Below are 21,836 nucleotides of genomic sequence, written 5' to 3'. Positions count from 1 at the left end.
CAGTATCCCACAATGGTGCCTGTCATTGGCTTCCTTTCTCCAGACACCAGGCACTGAGTGTGGCCCCGAAGCAACCCAGGCCTCGTGGTGAGAGGACCCCCCCAGATAGGAACCGGGTTTGCGCACTCTTTTTCAGGGTGGGCTTTGCAAGCTCTCACTGTTTGCTCACTAAACTGAAAAGCGAGATTCCACAGGACCCAAGACAACAGCAGGAGTGAGGTGCAGGGGAGTGGCGGGGGCCTGCCGCACAGGGAGCTCTCTGCAAAGCGGGGGGCTCACGGCCCCATGCATGGCGTGCACGCATGCAAGACTCTAACTGCGCTGCCTTCTTTCCAGGCGCACTCGTCGGTGGAAAGAGCCGGATTAATTGGAGGCGTGAAACTAAAAGTGATCCCTTCGGATGGCAAGTTTGCCATGCGCGCTTCCGCCCTGCAGGAGGTCCTGGAGAGAGACAAGGCCGAGGGCCTGATCCCTTTCTTTGTAAGTTAACCAGGCATGTCGGGTATGGCCCCCTGGGAGTCTCCAAGCCCCGCCTGGGCCTCTCGGGCAGGGCACTGAGTGCTTGTCCCAGGCTGTGTGGTACTTGTGTGGCCAGCTGGCTGCTCCTTGAGGGAGGCTGGAGCAACACTCCATTCATTTCTCCCTCCACCTAATCCCAGAAAGACGGAAGCGGAGGGCTCAGCCCGGAGCATCCTAATAAGCCAAGAGGTCTTGTTTCTGCTCCTGTCAAAAGTGACATCCTGTGATCGCCCCTTGACACGCTGCCCGCCCGCCCGCCTCCCCGCTCCCCATGCCATGGTAGGATGCTCTGTCCTGAAGAGTGGAGGATGCACCCGTGCACCAAATTAAAAATAAAACCCAGAAGGCCTTGCCGCCTAGATCAGGATTCTGAGCAGACACTAAGACGCGTCGTCAGTAAGGGATGTGTTGCAAACAAGCAGTGACTCGTTATCGGTAAAATATCGAATTAGCCAAACAGCACCAGGTTTCTGCCCATCTGTGCACAGACAGGTATCTTCCAGGGAGGGAAGAGATACTTGGTATTACAACTTAGAGCAGCTGGACATGGGAGTTGTCATCCTGGATGTGGCCATGGCCTGGGGCTGATGTGTCACATTCATGACAAGTAAGAATGACCTTGGCACTAGCCTCATGGTGTTTAGCCTGGCTGAGCCACACGCCAGACGTACCCAGCGGTGCTGAAAATACGTTGATGCCCAGGCCCTGCCCCAGCAACTTTCACAACTTTCACCAGAATTTCTGGGGAGGGAGCCAGGCATTAGAAGCTTTTCACAGCAAGAGTGCCTAGGTGGCTCTGTTGGTTACCTGCCTGACTCTTTTTTTTTTTTTTAATATTTTATTTATTTATTTGAGAGAGAGAGAGCACAAGCAGGGGGAACAGCAGAAGGAGAGGAAAAGGGAGAGGGAGAAGCAGTCTTCCCACCGAGCAAAGAGCCTGCTATGGGGCTCCGTGTGGGGCTCCATGTGGGGCTCGATCCCAGGACCCTGAGATCATGACCTGAGCTGAAGGCAGACGCTCAACCATCTGAGCCACTCAGGTGCCCCATGAGCGTCTGACTCTTAATTTTGGCTAAGGTCATGATCTCAGGGTCCTGGGATCGAGCCTGGGTTGGGCTTCGCACTGGGTGAGGGGTCTGCTTCAGATTCTCTCTCCCTCTGCCCAGCCCCCTTCTAAAATAAAAAATAAACCTTAAAAAGAAATGGGAGCTCTACATGGGAGCTCTACATGGCAACTTCAAGACGCTCATATTACTCCTGAACCCTTCTCGGTATCCAAGTGTTTCCCAGCTGTTAGAGCAATCTAGGTTTGGTAGACTTTTATGTCTACTTACAGACTTTTATAGACTTTTATATTACTCCTGTCCATTTTTTTTTTTAATTTAAGGTTTAATCTTTGAGACAAACTTTTTTCCCTCCAAAAAAATTGTTTCCTTCAGTTCAGATGAACTAGACCTCATTGAAAATCTAACTTGTGACTGGGGAGGGCATGGAGGGTATAATTTGATACAAAATTTGATCCTGATTTATGCAGTTGCCAGGGGAAGCAGGAGCATCACCAAATAATCACCCTGTAGAAGGATCAAGAAGATTCAGATGTAGCTCATGGGAGAAGCTGATGGCCAAGGCAGGTATCCAGCTGTGATCAAGGCTGGGCCAGAGTCACCTTAGTCACCCTGTCCTGCTTCATTTCCCTGTGCTGCAGGACAGCCATATTTATTGGTACGTTTGTTTCTTGCCTCCTTCTTCCCACCAGACTGCAAGCTATGTGAAGGGAGCGTCTGTGTAATCAGCTCGTTATCCCAGCTCCTGGAACCTGCCCAACACTTAGCAGATGCTCAATAAATAAAGATTTGGAAGGAAGACCATTCTAGTTAGAAAGAAAGGCTACCTTTAAAATTCCCATGTACAATTTCAGGAGGGTTGAAAGGGTTCTGTTTAAACGAGATAAATATTTTTAAACCCGTACTGTCTATCTTCTAAGACTCATTAGACTACCCTGCCTAGGGAAAAAGAAATATATTAAAACCCGCTCTTGCAGATTTGAAGAATGAAAGCAATGGGATAGATCATATGAAATGATGGAAGGATTTCATTTCATAAAAACTTCAAAATTCATGGGACACCTGGGTGGCTGTGTCGGTTATGTGCCTGCCTTCGGCTCAGGTTGTGATCTCAGGGTCTTGGGGTCGAGTCCCGCATCTGTCTCCTTGCTCAGCATGGAGTCTGCTACTCCCTCTGCCTACTGCTCCCCTGCTTGTGCTCTCCCCCTCTCTGTGTGTCAAATAAATAAATAAAATCTCTTAAAACCCCCCACAAAACTCATAAACAAAATAAAAAAGGAAAATGCTGGCAGGAAACAGAATATATAATATAAAGTAAATCTCAAAAAAAGGCTCACATCTCAATAAGCAAAAAGGCGACATCCCAGTGGGAAAACAGACAAAATACAAAAACAGTTAGTTCCCCATTCCATCCCAAGAAAGCGAGAACACAAAATCAATTTCCATCTTCTAATAACCAAAGCTGTGAGGATCAGCTCTTGAGAGAGGCAAGGGATCATCTCAGCTATGGGTGTCGACATGCCCACGGGCTTCTTTTGTGTCTGGCGGGGTTTATTTCACATACTTTGAGGTTTTAGTAGTCAGTGGTGCAGGGATACATTGTTTCCTTTCCTATCTACAGGTCTCTTCTCATACTCATACTTCTCATACTTCTCATACTCGTGTCTCTTGGGGGCAGCCAGTCATTTTTGCTGGGTGGCTGTTGTTTTTTCATTTGTTTATAAATCCAACATGACATTTTTCTTGATTTTTCTTCATTTACCTAAGGGAAATTTTGATACATTTCAATGAGCATTTGCAATCTTACTATTTGTTTTCCATCTCGCAGGCCTCTCATATGATGGTTTTTCTAGGGTTTCTTGTCTTAGACTACCAAATGTTTTATATTATTGTTTTATATGTTTATATGTTTTATATTATTCTGTTTTCTTCATTGTAGCTTACTAGCTTTATCTTATTATTATGCCTCCCCTCACCATTTGTGCGGTTATTGTCATACATTTTAATTCTACATATATTTAAATCCTGTGAGACGTCATTATTCTATACAACTTATATTTACTTTCATAAATCTCATATTTCTTTTTCCATTGATCTTTCTTTCCTGCATTTTCTTATTTTCATCTGGGATCATTTCTTTTTCTGTCTGAAAAACTATCGTGAGCAGTTCACACTTTGGTAAGTTGTCTCTGTTTTTGTTTTTCTGAAAATGTCTTTACTTTGCCTTTGCTTTCAAATGGTATTTTTGCTGGGTCTAGAGTTTCAGGGTGGGTGGGTTTTTTCTTTGGGCAGAGGAAATACATAAGCCCATGGAACATGGGTTGTCAGCGTCACAGTGGCTTTTAGGCACATAGTGTGGCAATGTAGCTTTTTCCCTCTGGCTGCTTGTACCATTTGCTTTTTGTCTTTTTGTCTAGACAGTTTTACTTGGAGGCAAATCGACTGTTTCTTTGTGCTGATTCTCACTGGGTTTCACAGAAATTCCATCACAGAACTTCCAGAATCTATGATTTGTCATCTCTTTGGGGAAATCCTCAGTTTGGGGACGTTCCTTTTTTTAAAGATATATTTATTTATTTGAAAGAGGCCATGTGTGTGCACACATGCAAGCAAGGGGAGGGGCAGCGGGAGAGAGAATCTCAAGCAGACTCCCACTAAGTGTGGCGCCTGATGACGGCCTCCATGTCGTGACTCTGAGATCGTGACCTGAGCCGAAATCAAGAGTCAGACACGTAACTGACTGAGCCCCCCAGGTGCCCCACTTTGGTGAATGGAGGGATGTAGGAGGTGGAGGTCATGAGGAGGAGGTCACAATGGGACCAGCACGAGGAAGATGGCTTTTTCCTGAGGGTAATTTGTGGTCAGGAAGGGAGTTTTAAATGGAAGAGGGACACAATCTGGTTTGCATTTTCCAACACCCTGCTGGCAACCAAGGGGCACGGGTGGGGCTGTGAAGCCTGGCGCACAGAGCTCAGTGGTTAAGCATGACTCTGGGGGTCTGTCCACTATAACACAGGCCAAAAACTGAGTGACAGTCTTCTTCGTGCACCAGTTCAACGTTACCCTATGAAAATAACAGGGCACACTTGAGTGCCATCACTGGGGCGGGGGCAGAGTGGTTTGTGGATGTCCTTCTCACCGCTTTCTTATTGATCCTTCAACCGTGACCAGTGGTCATTAGCAATTAACCACCAACATTGGCAGGGATCGTGACTTACCGTAGAACATTCCTTACCTGAAAAATGGAGCTCCATTGAAATCAGGCTTGGCCCACAGGAGCGTCTTTGGGAGGTAAAAGCTATTCGTTGCATGTGGCGGAAAATCACGATTAATGTTAATAATCACTGGCAGATGGTGAGTGTGGCTGACGGGAGCACGAGAGGCAAGACAAGAAGCAGGAAGTGAAACAGCCTGGCGATTGGTGGAGGAGGATGATGGCAATGGGTATGGAAAGAAGGGACTGAGTTAAGAGGCATTCACGATGGAACTGATGGCCAACAAAACAGGAAGTGAGGGCGGAGCTCAGGAGCAATTCCTGAACTCTGATGGTCCCCCGTTCCCCGCCCCCCTACCCTGAGCTCGGAGATCCAGAAAGCCCAGAAACAGGAGCAGCAAGGCATGGGAGAGAGACAGTGCTGAGCTCATTCTTGCAGGAGATGAAGGTTTGCACGTCTCAATAGGGATGCCCCAGGACAGCTGAGTTCACCTGAGAGGGGAGGTCTGATCCAGACACAGGTGTGGGTCCCATCTGAGTTTGGGTGGTCCTGATATCACTAGGAAGGCACAGGCAGCCCCCCACGGACTGGTTGGGAGTCTGGGGAAGAGACCCCAGGAGAGAACACCAACAGATGAAGTGTGTGGGGAGAGAGGAAGCGGAGGGGTGGTATAGGAGCCACACCAGAAAGCTGGGGCTGATGAAGTTCCAGAACCTAAGTCAGGTTCGGTGGGGTGAGGTTTGGAGCTGACGACTAAAGAAAGAATTCTTAAGACATCTTTGGTGCAAAATGGTGGTTTATTAAAGCACGGGGACAGGACCCGTGGGCAGATGGAGATGCTGCTGCCCCGGGTTGTGAGGAGTGGCTGGTTATATACACAGGAGTTGGGTAGGTGAGGACAAAGGGTTGTTCAGAAGGGCTATTGGGATAAAGAAGACTGTCAGGATATGGAAGGCCTGGTTACTATCAAGCCAAGGCCACTTTCCCTCTAATGAGGCACTAACATAAAGACAATTGGGAGTCTCCTGGTGGAATGTTACATTCCTGCTATCAAACGTCCTTGTTAGTGAGATTTAGGTCTTAAAAGAAATTTAACTTTATTTACTTTTCCTTCTACCTCCATCTCCTTCGGTTTTTTTATGGAGGGGAGGGTGACGTTAGGGCTTGAGGAACTGAGTTATGTATCTTTGGAAATTGGGCTATTGATAAGGCAACTTCTTTGTTGTAAATCTCAAGGACATTTGTAAACCAAGAGAGACTCCTGCCTTGCAGGACTGTGATCTCTGCAAGATAACCATTTGCTCTTCTTTTAGGGCAGTCAGGGGTGCCTGTGAAATGTCACACATATTACCAAGGGGAGTGGGTGGAGAGGGGGTGCAAGGTGCCAGCCCCTGCTCTGTTCTCAGCCAGCCTCCTGCTCCCTCATCAGGGCCATGCAGCCAGTAGGGACGCGTCCTGAAGGCTGGATGCCTTGTGTGTTTTGCTAAGGGGAGGCAATTTGGGACTTCCTTAAGATTTTCTGGAGTGGCCAGGGGTGGTTGGAATTCGGATTCCACTGGGCTCCCGTTGCAATGAGGAAGCTGGGCATGGATTCATCTGTAGGTGGGATAGGGGAGGAGAGGGCAGTCATGCTGGCTGTGAAGAAATGAGCCCAAAGTGTGTCCACGGGCTCAGTAAAGACGCACAGGTGCAAGTGCTGCAGAGAAGACCCCCTCGCCATCAGGGGGAACAAACCACAGTTTGGTCTGGGAAGACTGGGCACCCAATGGACATGCCGCTATTGGAATGTTGCCCTAGAGGCCAAGATTGCAACAAATGTTTGAGGGCACGTGCAGCGTTCTGACAGAAGCCCACAGGCATGGGCCAGTCCCATGTGTAAGAGCCCAGGGAAGGCTGAGAGTTCATGCACATGTGTGCACTGGCCCTTGAACCTGTGAGGACGTGGTCTCTTTCCTCATGGGATGGTTCCTGGTGGGAAGACATGGGTTTCCCGGTCTTTGCACTATTCGGTGAGCACTGTGCACACACATGGGGCAGAGGGTGTGATTAGCACTCTGCAGGATCCGTGAAGGCTTTGGCTAAGGGATAATGCGTAAGCTGTGTCCCAGAGGATACACAGGCAGCGCTCATGGGCTCAGAGACTTTCTGGTTGAAGAACAGAGTACGACAGAGGTACAGAGACAGGAGAGGTCACAGGAGGTTCAAGGACATGCAATGGTTTTTTTTACCTTACATGGGTCCCTCAGCCAGAGTCCTCTGAATCCAGAGAGAGAAGCCAGGCCATACCTAGGAGGGCAGCAGCTTGAACTTGGACATACTTTCTACCTGCTCAGTTGAAACTATGTATCTAGTGGTTATAGTTCTGCATAACACCTACATGCCTAATTCCGAGATGTGAACCCATAGCCTCCATTATCCTCATAAAGGAGTTGCAGGCATCTCAAAACTCCAGACCCTCTGCAGAAAGTAAAGGACCCCTTTGCCACAAGTTGGAACCAGGAAACATGAATCTCGGCCCCTCGCCTGACTTGTATGGGGTTGTAACAGTCCCCCTCTCTTCCCTGCGGTGGCTTGCCGGCCCGAGAGCCGACCTAATAAGCTCAGGCCACAGACAGAGGGCAGTGCCTGAGAGGTGCTCATCAGAGCTGTGGCAAGGAAGGCAGGAGGGGCAGCTCTGCCTCCAGAAGGGGAGGAAGGGGACGTGAGTCTGGACAGCAGATGCGCCGCAGGCTCTCAGGGACAGGTCACTGGCACCTTCCCCCGCTCCCTCTCCCTGCACAAATGTGATTAGGGCCCTGCAGCGCTGCCCAAATCAGGTTAGTGTCGGTGAGCGGAGCCGGGGTGATCAGACCCTGCAGCGAGCAGGTGCTGGACTTGAAAGCGGCTTGTGAGAATTAGAACAAGCTGGTTGCAGCCATCTAGAATGCAGCTTACAGGGCCCGCTGCCCCACCAGCCGGGCACGTCCTTGCTGCCAGTCCAGTCCCACCGCCTGCCCACACACTGGGTCAACCAGCAGGGCCGCCAGCCCGGCCCAGGGCCCTGGGTTCTTTCTTCAACTGGCAAGACAAGAGTTCATCACACTGGGGTTCACATGATGGTCTGCCCCCTACCCCCGCCTCTCGTGTCTCCTTGACCCATCTGCAGGGTCTCACCCAGGTCAGCTGCAAAGTCTGGATCATAAACCTATCTCCAAGGGCTGTTGGGGCGGCTGAACAGAGTCTGCGAAGCCCCAGGCTAGGCACGGCCGGTGCTCAGAACACATCTCCACTGAGCTGCGCCCAGGATGACACAGGCAGGACTTTTGTTTTTACAGAAATGCTCCATGTTCGGTAGGCAAACATTGAGAGTGTATTTTTATGTTATGAGATCCAAAAAGCTCATCCTAAGAGACAAGCCTTTTAATATTTGGCAAACATCATTGTAGACACTCTCCCGTGCACACATAATTTTAACAAGGGATATTTAATATACGTGTCGTCTTTAAAACATAAGTTATTGCCTTTATTTCTATGAGAACTGGAGGAAAATCAGAGGGATTTGAAGAAATTGCTGAATAAAAGGTCATTCCCAAGAAGTTCTTAAAATGGACATAATAAATTAAAATCCAATATTAAGATGGTTGAGTTATTCTGTAGGTTTTTTTATTTATATCCTTTTTATGCTATTCTTCTAATGAAATAGGCAAAGCATCAGGAAGAAATTGCAAATACCAGAGAGAAATCGCATACTCTCTTGGAGTCCTACTAAGTGAGTCATCTTGTCGGAGTGAAGCAACGTGGAGGTTGCTGAGGCTGACGATGGGGAGGCGTGCACAGCGGGGCGTGCACAGCCGGGGCGGAGAGCGTCGGGGACGCCGAGGTCTGGAGCATCTGGACCCGGTGGGACCTTGCAGGCTGGGCATTTGTGCTGTACGTGGGAAAACGGGAGCGCAGCTAGCTGCTGGCGTGACAGGCTGCAGCCCAGGGGTTTAAGCGCTGTGTGACGGCAGTGTGCGTGTATTCATCACCATTTCTGTTTCCTGAATCTCTGTTTTCTATATGGGTGACATCTTGGCGGCCTCACTGACCCTGGAGGGACCGCTCCTCCCAGGACCAGACGATTCCTAGAGATGATAAAGGACCGTCTTTCCCCAAACCAGCCAATCCAGTGTCCACACCCCAAACCTCCTCCACCATGGGGCTCCTACACTCCAAGCAAATGGCTCCTGCCTTCCTCACCCCAGAGCCAGGAGCACTAGGGACAGTCCCCGTGCATCCCAAAGCCCATTGCAATTACTCCAACCAGCGAACCTTCATCCTGCTCGCCCTGCCTCACCTGCTGCTTCCCCTGGAAGCCCCAAGAAAGCCTCTGGGCCTGGCTGCCCCCTCTCCCTCCACCTCCTGACTCATCCTGATGCTTCCTCATGTGGCCCCCATGTGGCACAGCAGGTCCCCTCCTCTCCCAGGGGCCATTAAACAAGCTGTCTTTGTAATGGCAGCAAGTACCCAATCTGGTGACTTTGCTGTACCTGAATAACCGGAAAAAAACAAAAAACACACAACTAACTAACTAAATAAAAATGTAAAAAAATTAAAAATGGTAAAAATAATGGCAAAATAAAAAAAAATAGTAAAAAAAAACCCTAAAAAAGTAATTTCAAGCACTCTGCTTCTGTTCCCTGGGGACCCAACTTCCCTGGTCACACCCCATTGCTGCAGGGGTTCCTGCCAGAGTCTGGCCAGGATCTGCTTTAGAATGACTCCCTGACACTGGGCAGGGGACAGCTCTGGTCCCTAGGCAGCTGCTTTCCGGCCCGGGTGACCGTGTGAGCAGAGAGCCAGGCTTGTCAGCTGAGCCCTCCACAGGGCAGGCACGATGTCGCCCTGGCGAGAGCTCTGACTTTGTCTGAGAGGCACCCTGGGGTCTCAGGGAAAACGCAGGTGGTCCTCCCTCCAGGCTCTCGAGTTTACTAGACGGCATGGGTCCCTGACCTCTTCCTCTTCATCTTTATTCTCAGGGCTCTGAGCACTGCTGGGGTCCTTGTAGAGGAGGAAAGTTCTTGTCACGCTCTTGTCACGTTGAGGGAGAAATGTCATCACCCAAGGGCAGTGGCGTCATAACTCAGTTGGGCTCCTCAGTTTATAAACATAACACGCTTTCGGGTCACCTGGAGAGAGTCTGAATTCAGCAAATGGGTCTCAGCACCCATTCCAAGTGGGGCCAAGTGCACATTCCTAGCGACACGACGTGCAGCTTGGTTTCAGCAGCTTCGTGGGTCCAGGGAGGGGGCAGCCTCATGTGTGGGTGCCTGTGTTATCACTGCGCTTCGAGCACCAGCGGGCCTGGTTGTGTGACCAAGTGTGCTCAACGCTGTCTGGAAACGTGCCTTTTAAACACTGTTTCCCATGTCCCTAGGACTTTCTCATGAGTCTACTTGGAGCAGATCTCCATCTCCGGAGGACTGAAGTTCCCTTGGGAGCTGTGCTGAGGGCAGGGAAGGGCAGTAGATGAGAGCTGGGGAGCAGGACTCCTGGTCAAAGTCCTGGGGGCTCGAGCTGCCCCCAAGGCTTTCCAGGAGTGACATGTCCTGGCGGGGGGCGGGAGATTCTGCTGTGAACTATGGATGCACACACAAAGGAGAGCTCCACACCTCCTTTGCACAGAAGCAAGGATATGGTAAATCCCAGCTGGGAGACGCCATCCAGGGGTCAAGGGCATCCTCCCTGCCCCGTCGGCACATGGGGAGTCAGTCTTGCGCATGGGCTATTTCCAACCTCACAGCCTGGTGCCCTGTGGGCAGATGGTTCTCCCGACCTGTCGTAAAGCTGCCATGCAGAGATGGCCAGGTTCAGGTCTCCGGCCAGTGGATGCTGATCAAGCACCAGCTCCAAGGCTCTGGGCCCGTCCGGGGGCAGCTGTAATGCTTGCTTACGTTACAACAGTGACCAAAACATGGTGGCCTAACAGGGGTCTGCTTTTTACTCCCTAGCTGGTGGCTACGTTGGGGACCACGTCCTGCTGCTCATTTGACAATCTCCTAGAAGTGGGTCCTATCTGTAAGTATCTGATCGGATGTTCTTCTGGAAAATGTTCTTGATATATGAAGACTTTAGTGGACCTTCTTCCTTGGGCTCTCCTTCTTCACACTACTAACAACAGGATTCAGGGTCATATATAATATCATAATAGACTTAGATAGGATAAAGCATAATGTAATGGGATGTTCATATAATAGTAACTTCACATTCCACTGCTTTGCTAGATGCGTCCTCTATTTGCAATGGCATAAGTCTCATTAGCTTGAAATCCACAAACCCAGAAATGCGGCCTAATTGCACCACCGCTGAGCTTGCCCGAGCCAACACGCTATCGGTAAGAAGCAGCTCTTGCGTGCCGTGCAGCGTGGCCACAGTCCTCCAGGGCTCTGTCGTCCCCCCTACCCGCCCCGAGAGAACAAAGTCAGCTTGGGGAAGCCCCATGGGGCTTGTGTTTCTGTAGGACTTGATGGTTACCCATCTTTGAACGGAGCCTGGTGTGTCTTTGTCAGCCTTTCTGGAATGACTGAATGCAGTTAAGCAAATTACCCTACGTGATTAAGCAGATCCAAACCCAAACCTTGGATTTCTCTGGAGAAGGACCAGCTTGCTGGACCTTTTGGGGCCACACTCCCCTCCCTCCCTCACGGCACACGGGTAGGGTAGCCTTCTGGGGGGATGCAAAGTCAGAGAATCCCCAAGGGGAACGTGAGTAAGGACTGTGCTTCTGAAGTTGCCACCTCAGCCCACAGCTCTGACACCCACTGGGTCCGGGAAGGGTTTCTATGACAGAGACCTTCTCTTGGGCAGGGACATGGCTTCATGACCCCCTGCCCCTGTCCTTGGGGCATAGGGCACCCGCTGCCCCAGGACCACAGGGCTGGTCATCAGGGTGCTCTGGGGTCCCATGGAGGTTGTTCAGGCCCCAGACTGCACCCCTGTGGCTTGTGCTAGACAGCACACCACCCATGGGCAGCGGCGCCCCCCAGCCCCGTGTGCGTCACCCCCATCTCTCCTAATGGGGATCCACCTGTGCCCATGCTCGGGCAGCAGGGTGGGGCTAAGCTTGGTCACAGCACACCCCGCAGGGGTCCAGCCCGGCCCCTTCAAGCTGCAGGCCCTCCTGTTCTAAGCTTCGCGTCCCTACCTTAAGGCAAAATAGTTGGATTTCAGTCCTTTCCTCGCAGGGCTCTTAAGAAGGTGAGTTCAGGCACAGAAATCGTGGAGTTCCAGGGTGGAGGCAGGCGTGCCAGGGACCGGCCGTGCCCAGGGGCTGTGGGCGTGGATGTGCCTATTCACACCGGTTTCCCTGCAGCACGTGTGGCCGGCGACTGATGGCGGTGAGAGGAGCTGGCTGAGGGCAGTGATACAGAGCCCGAGGCTGGGATGAGGGACACAGCAGGCAGCTCAGGCCGGCGGTTTGCCCACCGCAAACACTGGTGTGCCCAGCCAAGCCGCTGGGCGCCCCTTTGACTCCGATGTCAGGCTGGGAACTGGAAGTCCTTGACGGGGACTAGCTGATGTCACGTCCCGGGCTCTCAGATTTACAGGGCGGAGCTCATTGGCAGGGCAGAGCCCAGGTTGTCCAGCCAGCGGATGGGCCTGGGGAGGCAGTCTGTGTTCACAGAGCTCCAGGGAGTGGGTGATCCAGCCCAGGCTGTCCCGCGTCCTGGAGCTCCCTCTGCTCCCCAGATCCCGGAGCCGTGGGAATAGTGAGCTCCATGATGGTCACCAAATACACAACATTCACACAGGGCTGCTCTGGGATTCCGAGAGGACTCTGTTCTCCGTTATGGTTGGAATAAACTGTTAAAACGATACGGTCAGTTTTTCATCCACCATGATTTGACAAAGACGGTATATGCCAGAAGACCGTTTTCTCCAGACTGCTGCTTCAGGAAAGACACTTTTTTTCTTGGATCTTTTAAAAATGACTTGCCAGAGAGAGACTTGGTCTCACTTGGTCCACTTGGCTGAATCAGTGGAGGCTTCCAGCCGGTTTTCTTGGGGAGAGGATGAAATGCAGAAAGCAGGTAGCTGAAGGCAACAGGAGGGAGGCGCGACAGTGGGGAGTGGAGAACGGGGTCCCGGGGATTGCAGAAGGGGAGCAGGGTGCACAGGGCAGCCAAAGCCCCACCCAGGGGCACTGGGGTGGTGGGGGGTTGTCCCTCACGACGCAGGAAGAATAGAGGGACCCCAGTCCCTCAAAGACTGCCCTTACTTCCAACACCTTCCCAAACCACCCTCAGGTTCAATAATCTGCCAGAAAGACTTACAGAGCTCCTTGAAATCACCTAGGTGTGGTGTATTGTAGGGAGCAGAGTCATGGGGCAGAATGCAGGAAGGCACCAAACTCTCATCTTCTCCCTTGAGGTTGTGCACAGCTAGGTCCCCTCCCAATTATGGTGACAACACACAGAGAGTGGGAGCCTCCTGTCCCCTGCTACAGAAGCTCACCAAGCCTGTAGCCCAGAGTTCAACTGGAGTTGTCACATGCTCCTCACCTGGCTGACCTGTAGTCTCCAGCTCCTCAGGGGAGGTGCAGCTAATACCTTCCATCCCTACCTCCTGCAGAAGTCCAAGCGAATATGGCCCAAAACTACCATCATATATCCTGTTAATGTACCTTCTGGGGGCCAAAGATCCAGACAGAAAAGGATTCCTATGAGGCAGAGCACTCCAAGGGCTTGAGGTCACCTCCCTGGAGCCAAGGGCAAAGGTCAGAGCTCTTCTGGAGTGAAGTTATGAACCCACAGCTCACCTTCCCCTGGTGCATCTCATTCCCTTCCCTCCTGAGCAACCCCATCCCTGTCTTTCCTTCCCGTTGCCCCTCTCCGGGTTTCCCACACGTTCCGGGGTGGGTTGTGGTTTTTGCTCTTAGCAAGCATTCCTCTCACAAGGATGATGGCTGAGGGAGGAAAAGAGAGCCCCGTTTGCTGCTTCTGGAACCCGTTTCCCTTCCTCCTGCCTTCATGGCCCATGTCCTTCCTGACTCGTCTGCCTGTTCAGGCCCCAGGGTCCTGCACTGCCTCACCCCTGCCCTCGACAGTTCTAAAGCGGACAGAGACATCAGAGTGTCAAACTCCACGCATGTGCCTTGAACAGAAAAGGAAGTGCCCTGACCGGCGGTCCGAGGGCGGCCCCATGGCCCCATGGAGAGCACAGCCTGGATCTGCTGCTGCTGCCTGTCCTTGGAGAGCCCCTGAGGTTTCTGTGATGCACAGAACCCTCGGCCCTGAGCAGGAGAGCCCTCCAGCAGGAGGAACACGGGCTGTGGCCAGTGTGGGTGAGCTGCCGTCTCTAAGCAGAAATCGCACATCGTCAGGAGGCTCCGTGCTCTGCCTGGCCCTTGGCCGCCTCCACCCTGAGATGCCCACACACACCCTACACGCCTCTGCCCACAAAACAGGCTTCGGGGTGCTCACACATCAACCACATTGTGACCTTCCGAGGCCATATCGAGTGTGCGGAAAAGGCATCTGGTCTGGATCTCTCCCATCAGAAGCTCAAAGAGAATCCAAGCTTCAAAACGCCTCTTAGAGCTTTCATCAGCAGGGCTCAGAACGACTCTCCACTCCTCACGGCATTGTGCAGGGTTAGCGAGCGTCACCCATGGAATGGTGAACCTTGCATCCGTCCGCCGTCACACATGCACATTCTGAGGGCTGAGTGAACCCTCCAGGCGCTTCCCTGGCCCTGTTCGGGCAGGACAGGACACCTGCTCCCCATCAGAAGGCCCCCAACATTCCACAGTTATGGATTTCATGATGGGCTTTAAGTGCCCAGCACACAGAAGGGACCCAGCACAGCGCTCGCGTGTATGTGTCACCAGCCTCGGGGCTGGCGTCATGATAGGAGGCTACAGGTGTCATCTGGTCTCTCCCCGAGGTCCCAGGTGCTATGTTTGTGTCCGCTTGCCTGCGAGGGAGAATGAGCTTGAAGGGGCATACGGCCGTACAGCTGCAGGATGGCTGGAGGCAGGGGTCGAACCCAGAGAGTCTCAGTCGAGGGAGCTCATTTAATCAGACCCTCTTGCCTGCGAGGAAGACATGGTCCCTTCCTGCTAGAGGATTCTGGCAAGGCTGGAAAACACAAATCATGTTCACGAAGGAGCCTGGGATGATTGCAGGTAGCAGAGAACCAAGAAATATGCTTCGTGTCGAGATGGACACAGTGTGCGGGGTGCGGATAGAGGTCGCTGGGGCTGTGCACCCCGCCATTCCCCAAGGAGCTTGTGGGATGGGTTAGCCAGGAAGATTGGGAGGAAATTCCAGGTGGGTGAGATGGGAGAAGGCCGAGAAAGGGGTGTAACTGGAGTGAGTTTGTGTGAGGGGCCCCGAGGGATCGCCCACCCTGGCCCCTTCCCACATGAGCATCGACCTTCACGTCAAGCAGGGAAGCTGATCCCAGTTTCCTCATCTTCTACGCCATCCCTGAGCACCTGCTCTCTGCTAGCGCCATCTGGGGACCTCTGTCCTCAGCTTCCTTGTCTTAGACCCCGGGGAGCCTATTAGGGCCTAGAACCGGGCCAGCAAATGCATTGATGGACTGTATACAGTAAGAGCCCTGGCTGGGCTGGGGTGGTCCTCAGGCCCCCATGGGCAGGGCATCCCCTGGGGAGCTCACCAGTCACCTCTGGCTTTCAGGTAATGAGGAGAACATGTGGCTGCACATCGATGCTGCCTACGCGGGCAGCTCCTTCATCTGCCCTGAGTTCCGGCATCTTCTGAATGGAGTAGAGGTAGGTGTGCTCTTTATCTTTAATAAGATCATTTAAAAATTATTTTTAAGATGTATTTATTTATTTATTGTAGTGGGGAAGGGCAGAGGCAGAGGGAGAGAGAATCCACAAGCAGACTCTGTGCTGAATGTGGGGCTGGATCTCACTGCCCTGGGATCACGATCCAAGCCAAAAACCAAGATTCAGACGCATAACCCCCTGAGTCACCCAGGCACCCCTCTCTTTACTAGGGTCCCTCTTTGAAAGTGTCATGTTATCAGTGACTTCTCCTTACAAGGTTGTGACACACCATTCGTTTTAGCAACTTACTTCCAATCACATTCTGTGATGATCAGAAATCAGATTTCCTTATAAGGGGGGTTGAGAATCTGCCGAGTCATACGACTGACCTTCTGGAAATTATACCTGACATTGGGCACTCTTTCTCCCTCTGCACAAATTCTGGGCAGGCATCTCACAGTAGGATACATTTTAGCTTCTGCAACTGTGGGGAAATATTTAGGAAGAAAATAAAATCTTAATGCCTTTCAGCTCAAGAGGTCAGGGATAAAAGCAACCTGCAATTTTCTTCGATCTCGTTCAGGATGACAGTGTGGTCTGACCAGGCCCCTGAGCATGGTTTATTAGTTTAACAGATATTGAATGAGCAGCCAGAGATGCATTTAAACGCCCCACACCGCTTTCAGAATTTGGAAACCGTGGCCTGTGATGCCCACGGAAACACCTGCTGCTTTTGAGAAATAGTCATCGAAACTATTGACCCAATACTCTGCTTCTCCATGGGGCTGCCAGGGTAGATGCAGAGAGATGACATTATGGGGGGGCCCTGACGTGCCAGTTCAGGCTCAAGCAGGATGTTCCTCCAGCCAGGAACTCCACTGCAGACACAATAAAGGGTCCAGAGAGACAGATTTGCAGGGAGACCAAGGCAAGAAGACAGTGAGAGGAGCCTCGGTTCTGGCTTTATGCTCATAGGCAAGGGTTTCATGAGACCCCGGCCACACCCCATGCAGGGACTAAGGGCGCGATCCTTGGCATGAAGCGACTGTTTGGACGCCAGCTTTACCCGGGGACTAGCTGTGTCCCTGTGGGTAGGTTAGTGGCATCTGTACATTTTGGAAAGTGGATTTAGTAATGATCTTTCCTTGGAGGGGTTGCTGTAAGTACCCAGAGTTAATCATGCTTAAAGTGCTTAAAAACAACGTCAGGCCCACAGTGAGTCCCCCTGCCTGAGTTGGATCCTTTTATTATCTTTCACCACGGCTGCCGAGCCTGTCCCTGAGAACCTCTCTTCACTCTCCTGTCTTGCTGCCAATTAATTTTCTAATTGCTCATTTGGATCCTCATCATGTCTCAACACCAGACAAGTGAGTGTAGTGTACAGAGCACGAATATTCGCATCTCGGGAAAGAACACCCACCCTCCCCAGTTGCTGATGAATGAAACAGCATTCTGTCCGTGTCCCTGGATGTCTGAATCCTCCCTCACTCGCTGATTACTTATGGATCCCCAAACATGCTCCAGACCTCAGCTCAAGGCTGGGGAGAGGCTGCTAAGTGCGGCTTCCAAAGGCACCAGTCAGCAGGAGGCAGTGGGCTGTGGTGGCGTGTGAGAAGTTCAGCTGAGCTTCTCACTCATCTCTCACTCACTCACTCACTCACTCACTGACACCCTGCGCCCTGCAGCTCATTGCCGGGAGCTGGGTTTGTGGGTGTTATGAAAAGTTAATCTCTATACCATCTGAATAAGTCCTATTACAGAAGTGACGCTCCTGACTGGGAAGGTTTGTCCCAGCACCTCAGGGATGGAGGGCAAAACCTTCAGCAGGGATCTGTGAGCCTGCCCCCAGCATCTGGTCTGTCCAAGCATCAGGTTAAGGATTGTGCAATCTTTTCCCACCACTGCTCTCCTCCTTCCTGTGATCCCAGGACCTGGGATCAGCTTTCACGAGGGGTGGGGTGACGAACCGTCATGCCCACCGCAGCGCCGGGCACTGGAGCATGATGGTATCAGCAGCAGACGGGATTTTCATGCCCGGCGCTGAGTCATTTCCGTGTCTCCCGCATTGTTCCTTGTGGGGCGAGGGCCTCGCTGCTCAGTGGGGAAGATAAGGCAGCTGCAATTTCCTGCCGTGTCCCTAGCCCGAAGATAAGAACTCCACTCTCTGCCAGCAGGATGAGCACACAGCGCTTGGGTAATGAAGGAGGATTAAACAGACCAGCCCCCCCTGCCCCGTCCCAGGGAGCTAATAAAATTCTCGGCAAACAAAGCTCTTCTTTCACATTTTGTCTCCGTTTATCGACAAATGAAACGCATTGTCATTTCCCGTCTCCTTCTCAAAGTCGCTTTTATTGAAACATGGAAGGAAATGAATCTGCTCCCCGAGAACGGGTTGACGCGTGAGGTCGCGGTCAGCCGAGCAGATGTCTCCCTGGTGGCGGGGGCTCCCATCCTGGGCTGCACCCGTGGGCCTCCAGCTGGCCTCCGCCCCAGCTCAGCATCCCAAGGATAAAGCTGGGCATGCATTTTGAAGAATGCGAGATAGCACGATTTAGGATAGCGCCGTGAAAATGCCCCAGTGCCCTCCTCAGATGGTCTCTGTTGTTGAAATCTGATTTTCTGCTTGGAAATAGGGCAGCCCCGAAAATCAATGAGCCAATGCCTGTTGTTGGCAGTTGCTACACATTGTCTTCCAGGAATTATCTTCCATTACTGATAGGCGTGCAATGAACTTGGATATTATCTTTAAAAATAAAGAAGGAAATATTTAGGTATGTGGGAAGATGTGTTGATGACAGCATTAGCATTAGTAAAAGAACCAGCCAATTAAATAAAAATTGGGGAGATCCCAGTTTTAGGTATGACATTTTCACCCTCCCTTGGCTTAGGATGAAACGTGTGTTCTGAGAACTTTGCCAGTTCATGAGTTTCGAGGAAGGGGCAGGCAGAAAGTATTTTGTAGGCCAGATCAATTTCCTACATGGTACCTATGGACTCAAATTAGGATTATTCCAAAGAGTCTAGTAGTTTGAAAGGTAGATACATGTTATATGACTCAGACTCTGCAAACTTGAGAGTGTACGACCTGAAATATGGATGACCTCTCATTTCACGAGGCAAGGTAGAACTGGGAATTTTCCCAATTAAAAATGAGTAGGGACTCATGTGGCTTCAGAGCACCCCCAGCCCCATGAGCTGTGTCACTATTGCTGCTGGGAACGGGTATCTCCTCATGGGGGGAACAGCAGCCCTCCTTGTTTTCTCTTGGGGTCGCCCTTGGGTTGGGTGTTGGGGCTCTGCCTGTTTTGAATTATCCAAGGTCCTCAAAATACAACCTCTTGCTTCAAACGTGATAGCCCTATACCAAGTCAGGATTAACACAGAAATAAAAGGGAGTGATAACGGGAAGGTTCAAGATTAGCGCATTCCAGTCCCTCATTTATAAATTCTCATAGACTCATCCCACTGAGGGCCCTTAGCCAGACAGTGGGGACACTAAGGCCAGAATCTGGGACTCAGCCTGTGCTCTTTTCATCGTAAAAAGAATGAAATTCTTCAGTTTCCTCTTCAGATGAACTTTCTGGACATCTCCTGGGTGCCTGGTGTTGCATCCCAAGGACGGCCAGTGGCCCAGATGGCCTTCGTGCTCAACATCTGTGGGGTGACCCTCTGTAGGCTCCTCCAGCCCAACTCAGCAGGCCCCACTCCTCCCCAAAGCAGCGAGCCTGGTTACCGCTACCCCATGCTCGTTTTCACATTGCATCCTGACGACTGCTCTCTGGCAGATGATCCCCCCTTCACCACGAGTTGCTGGGAGTCAGGAGCCATCACTGTGGTCCCTGGGACCACCACCCGACTGGCTTACCACCTACAAATCTTAATAACCACACATCAGCAACAGTCCCGGCACAGCCTTCGAACCAGAGTATGTATTCCTTGTCAGGACCTGGGCCGAGGGGTTTGTGGCTGTGATGATACCACGATTTCTCCATAAAGCAGCCATTCCCATTCTGGCCCACACGGAGTAAGCTGTTGAGCTGAGATCAAACCCTCCTTGCTTTGTGCTTCAGCCCAGAATCAGTTCTGTTTTCAGCTCCGTGCATTCATGAGCTGTGATGTGTTTTTCCTCTTAAAAATGAGTACAGAGCGGTGCAGAGAGGCCAGGTGACCACCCAGGCCAGTTCTGGAGCCCAGACCTTCCCAGCTGCCCTTGCGTCCGCAAGCCCCATGGCCTCAGTGACTTCCCCTCCGCATGGCCTTACACTCGTGAAACAAAATGGTCAATCACTGGGTGTGGAGTCTTGTTTTGTAACTAGACATTCATAACCAAAACGTCTTCTTGTCATTACTATTCCTTGGCAGTTGGCAGATTCGTTTAACTTCAATCCTCACAAATGGCTGTTGGTGAATTTCGACTGCTCTGCAATGTGGTGAGTCTCCCCGTTGGCTAGATGCCCATGACCTTGTGCCCCTTGCGCTTGACAAGAGCGGCTTTCTGGGGGCGGAGCCCGGGAGCGGGGATGACATCACTGGAGGAAGGCGTACCTCCCTTGCGCCTGCTTGCCTCCCTTCGGATCCATGGCCGTGATTCTTGCTAAATCTTGCCCTGCTGGGAAGCTGTTGACCAGATCACAGGATTGCAACACGGCAGCCATGTAACAAAGGCCCCTCAAGGAAGCTCGGTAGCTGGTTCTAGCTAGCGTTAACAAAAAGAACGCAAGGAAATCGCAGGGCATATTTCTAAGTCGGTGGCTTCTGTGTTTTCATTCTTAGATGCTGAACGACTCTAAGCCTCGGGGCTTAATAGCCTTTGCCCAGGCAGATTAAGAGTATTCCTGTTTCCCATGAAGTTCCTGAAAATTGTTAGTAGCAGATCTGTAACCATGCTGGTTGTATATAGAGCAAGAAAAAGAATTCAGAAACTTCAGTGGATGATATTTCCATCGTGTAGATGATGTTCAAAGAAACAGAGGTCACTGGGAGTGGTGTGGGGAGAGTGGAAGCTGGTTCGGCTACGTTCATTACGGGAGGAAGAAGGTTCATCAACCTTTAGATTGCAGACGGGGTGCTTTGCACGAATTTTGTGCAAAATCATTCACGTGTAATTGAGTGAATGGTTTTCACTTTGGCGGGATGAAGAAAGCAGTTCTCACCCACCCCACCCAAGGTCTGTTCTTCCTGTTTACTGAGAGATCCGGGCTTTTTTTGACTATTTCACCCAAAGATAAAATCACATTTTCAGTGCTTTACTAAAAAAAAAAGTTCAAATCCATTCCTTTTTTTTTTTTTTGGTCAGCCTTTGACCCAAACTTTGATATGTGCTTTTAAAGCCCGTGTGGGTATGAGCATTGCAGACGTAGCTCAGTATAAAACACGAGTAAGGATCTCTACAAGCTATACAGTCTGTGCACGTCCGTGTTCCTTTGTACTCTCAGGGCTGCGTTTGTCTATTTTATTGAATGCGGAACAATTGAAGAATAGCATGTGCAGTGTGTCAGAAGCCCCTTTTTTTGAGCTTTAATTGGGACTGAAATGTAATTCTGATCTGATGGTATATTTGGTCAGATTGTGGGTCCTGGACACATTGCTGGCACAGAGCCAGAAGGGGCCGTGCTGCCTCTGTTTTGGGGAGGGGTGGTGGCCTCAGTGTGAGCAGACCGGGGAGCCCACGGTGTCCTTAGCGGCCAGCAAGGTGTCAGACCAAGAAAGTCACACAAACAGCCTGGAGGGTTGTCGGGGGTGAAGCGATGGGGACCAGGAGGGCTGCTGGGTGGTGCTGGCCAGAGGGGCTTGTGGTTCACCCACACATTTCACTCCTTACCTGGGCAAAATAATCATTTCAGGTGTAGATGTTTAAGGGAGGTCTGGGGGGCTCAGTCGGTTAAGCGTCTTGACTCTTGATCTCAGCACAGGCCTTGATCTCAGGGTCAAGCATTTGGGGACATGATCTGTGATCAGACGTTAATCTGTGATAAGGATAAATACAAAAATGTGGCCTCCCGTCCTTGGGTCCAAAAAGCTAGTATATCAATTAAGAACGAGAGAGGACGGTTGTGTCCATGGCGTGGGGGAGAAGGGTCTGAGCCCGTCACGGGGTGGTGTGACCAAAGCTGCTGTGAGGTGACCTGTGGGAGAGACCCGCAGGGAGTGCAGGGGTGAGGCCATGTCACCAGGAGAAGGACAGAGGCGAGGCTTATTGTCTGCCAAATAAAATTACACGTTAAATGTCAGGGTGAACTCTGGTATTCGCAATTTTGCCCTAGAGAAGGGCAGTCAGTAGGT

The 21,836-nt window shown here is 51.3% G+C and overlaps 1 protein-coding gene across 5 annotated transcripts in view; it reads left to right on the top strand.

Annotated features, from left to right (window-relative positions):
* Nucleotides 1–21,836, top strand: part of DDC (dopa decarboxylase) — a 78,095-nt gene that overhangs the window by 31,915 nt on the left and 24,344 nt on the right. For 3 of the 5 annotated variants that reach the window (XM_059397191.1, XM_059397190.1, XM_059397189.1), the window contains 5 exons: nucleotides 337–480; nucleotides 10,768–10,834; nucleotides 15,460–15,554; nucleotides 19,114–19,479; nucleotides 19,917–19,984. In XM_059397191.1, the coding sequence (XP_059253174.1) occupies nucleotides 337–480; nucleotides 10,768–10,834; nucleotides 15,460–15,554; nucleotides 19,114–19,479; nucleotides 19,917–19,984 (740 nt within the window). The remainder of the gene's footprint in view (nucleotides 1–336; nucleotides 481–10,767; nucleotides 10,835–15,459; nucleotides 15,555–19,113; nucleotides 19,480–19,916; nucleotides 19,985–21,836) is intronic. The other 2 variants (XM_059397193.1, XM_059397192.1) reach the window with 1 other exon arrangement.

The sequence above is a fragment of the Mustela nigripes genome, chromosome 4 (assembly GCF_022355385.1).
Source record: "Mustela nigripes isolate SB6536 chromosome 4, MUSNIG.SB6536, whole genome shotgun sequence".
Classification (NCBI taxonomy): domain Eukaryota; kingdom Metazoa; phylum Chordata; class Mammalia; order Carnivora; family Mustelidae; genus Mustela; species Mustela nigripes.
This window is presented reverse-complemented; position numbering and strand designations above follow the sequence as displayed.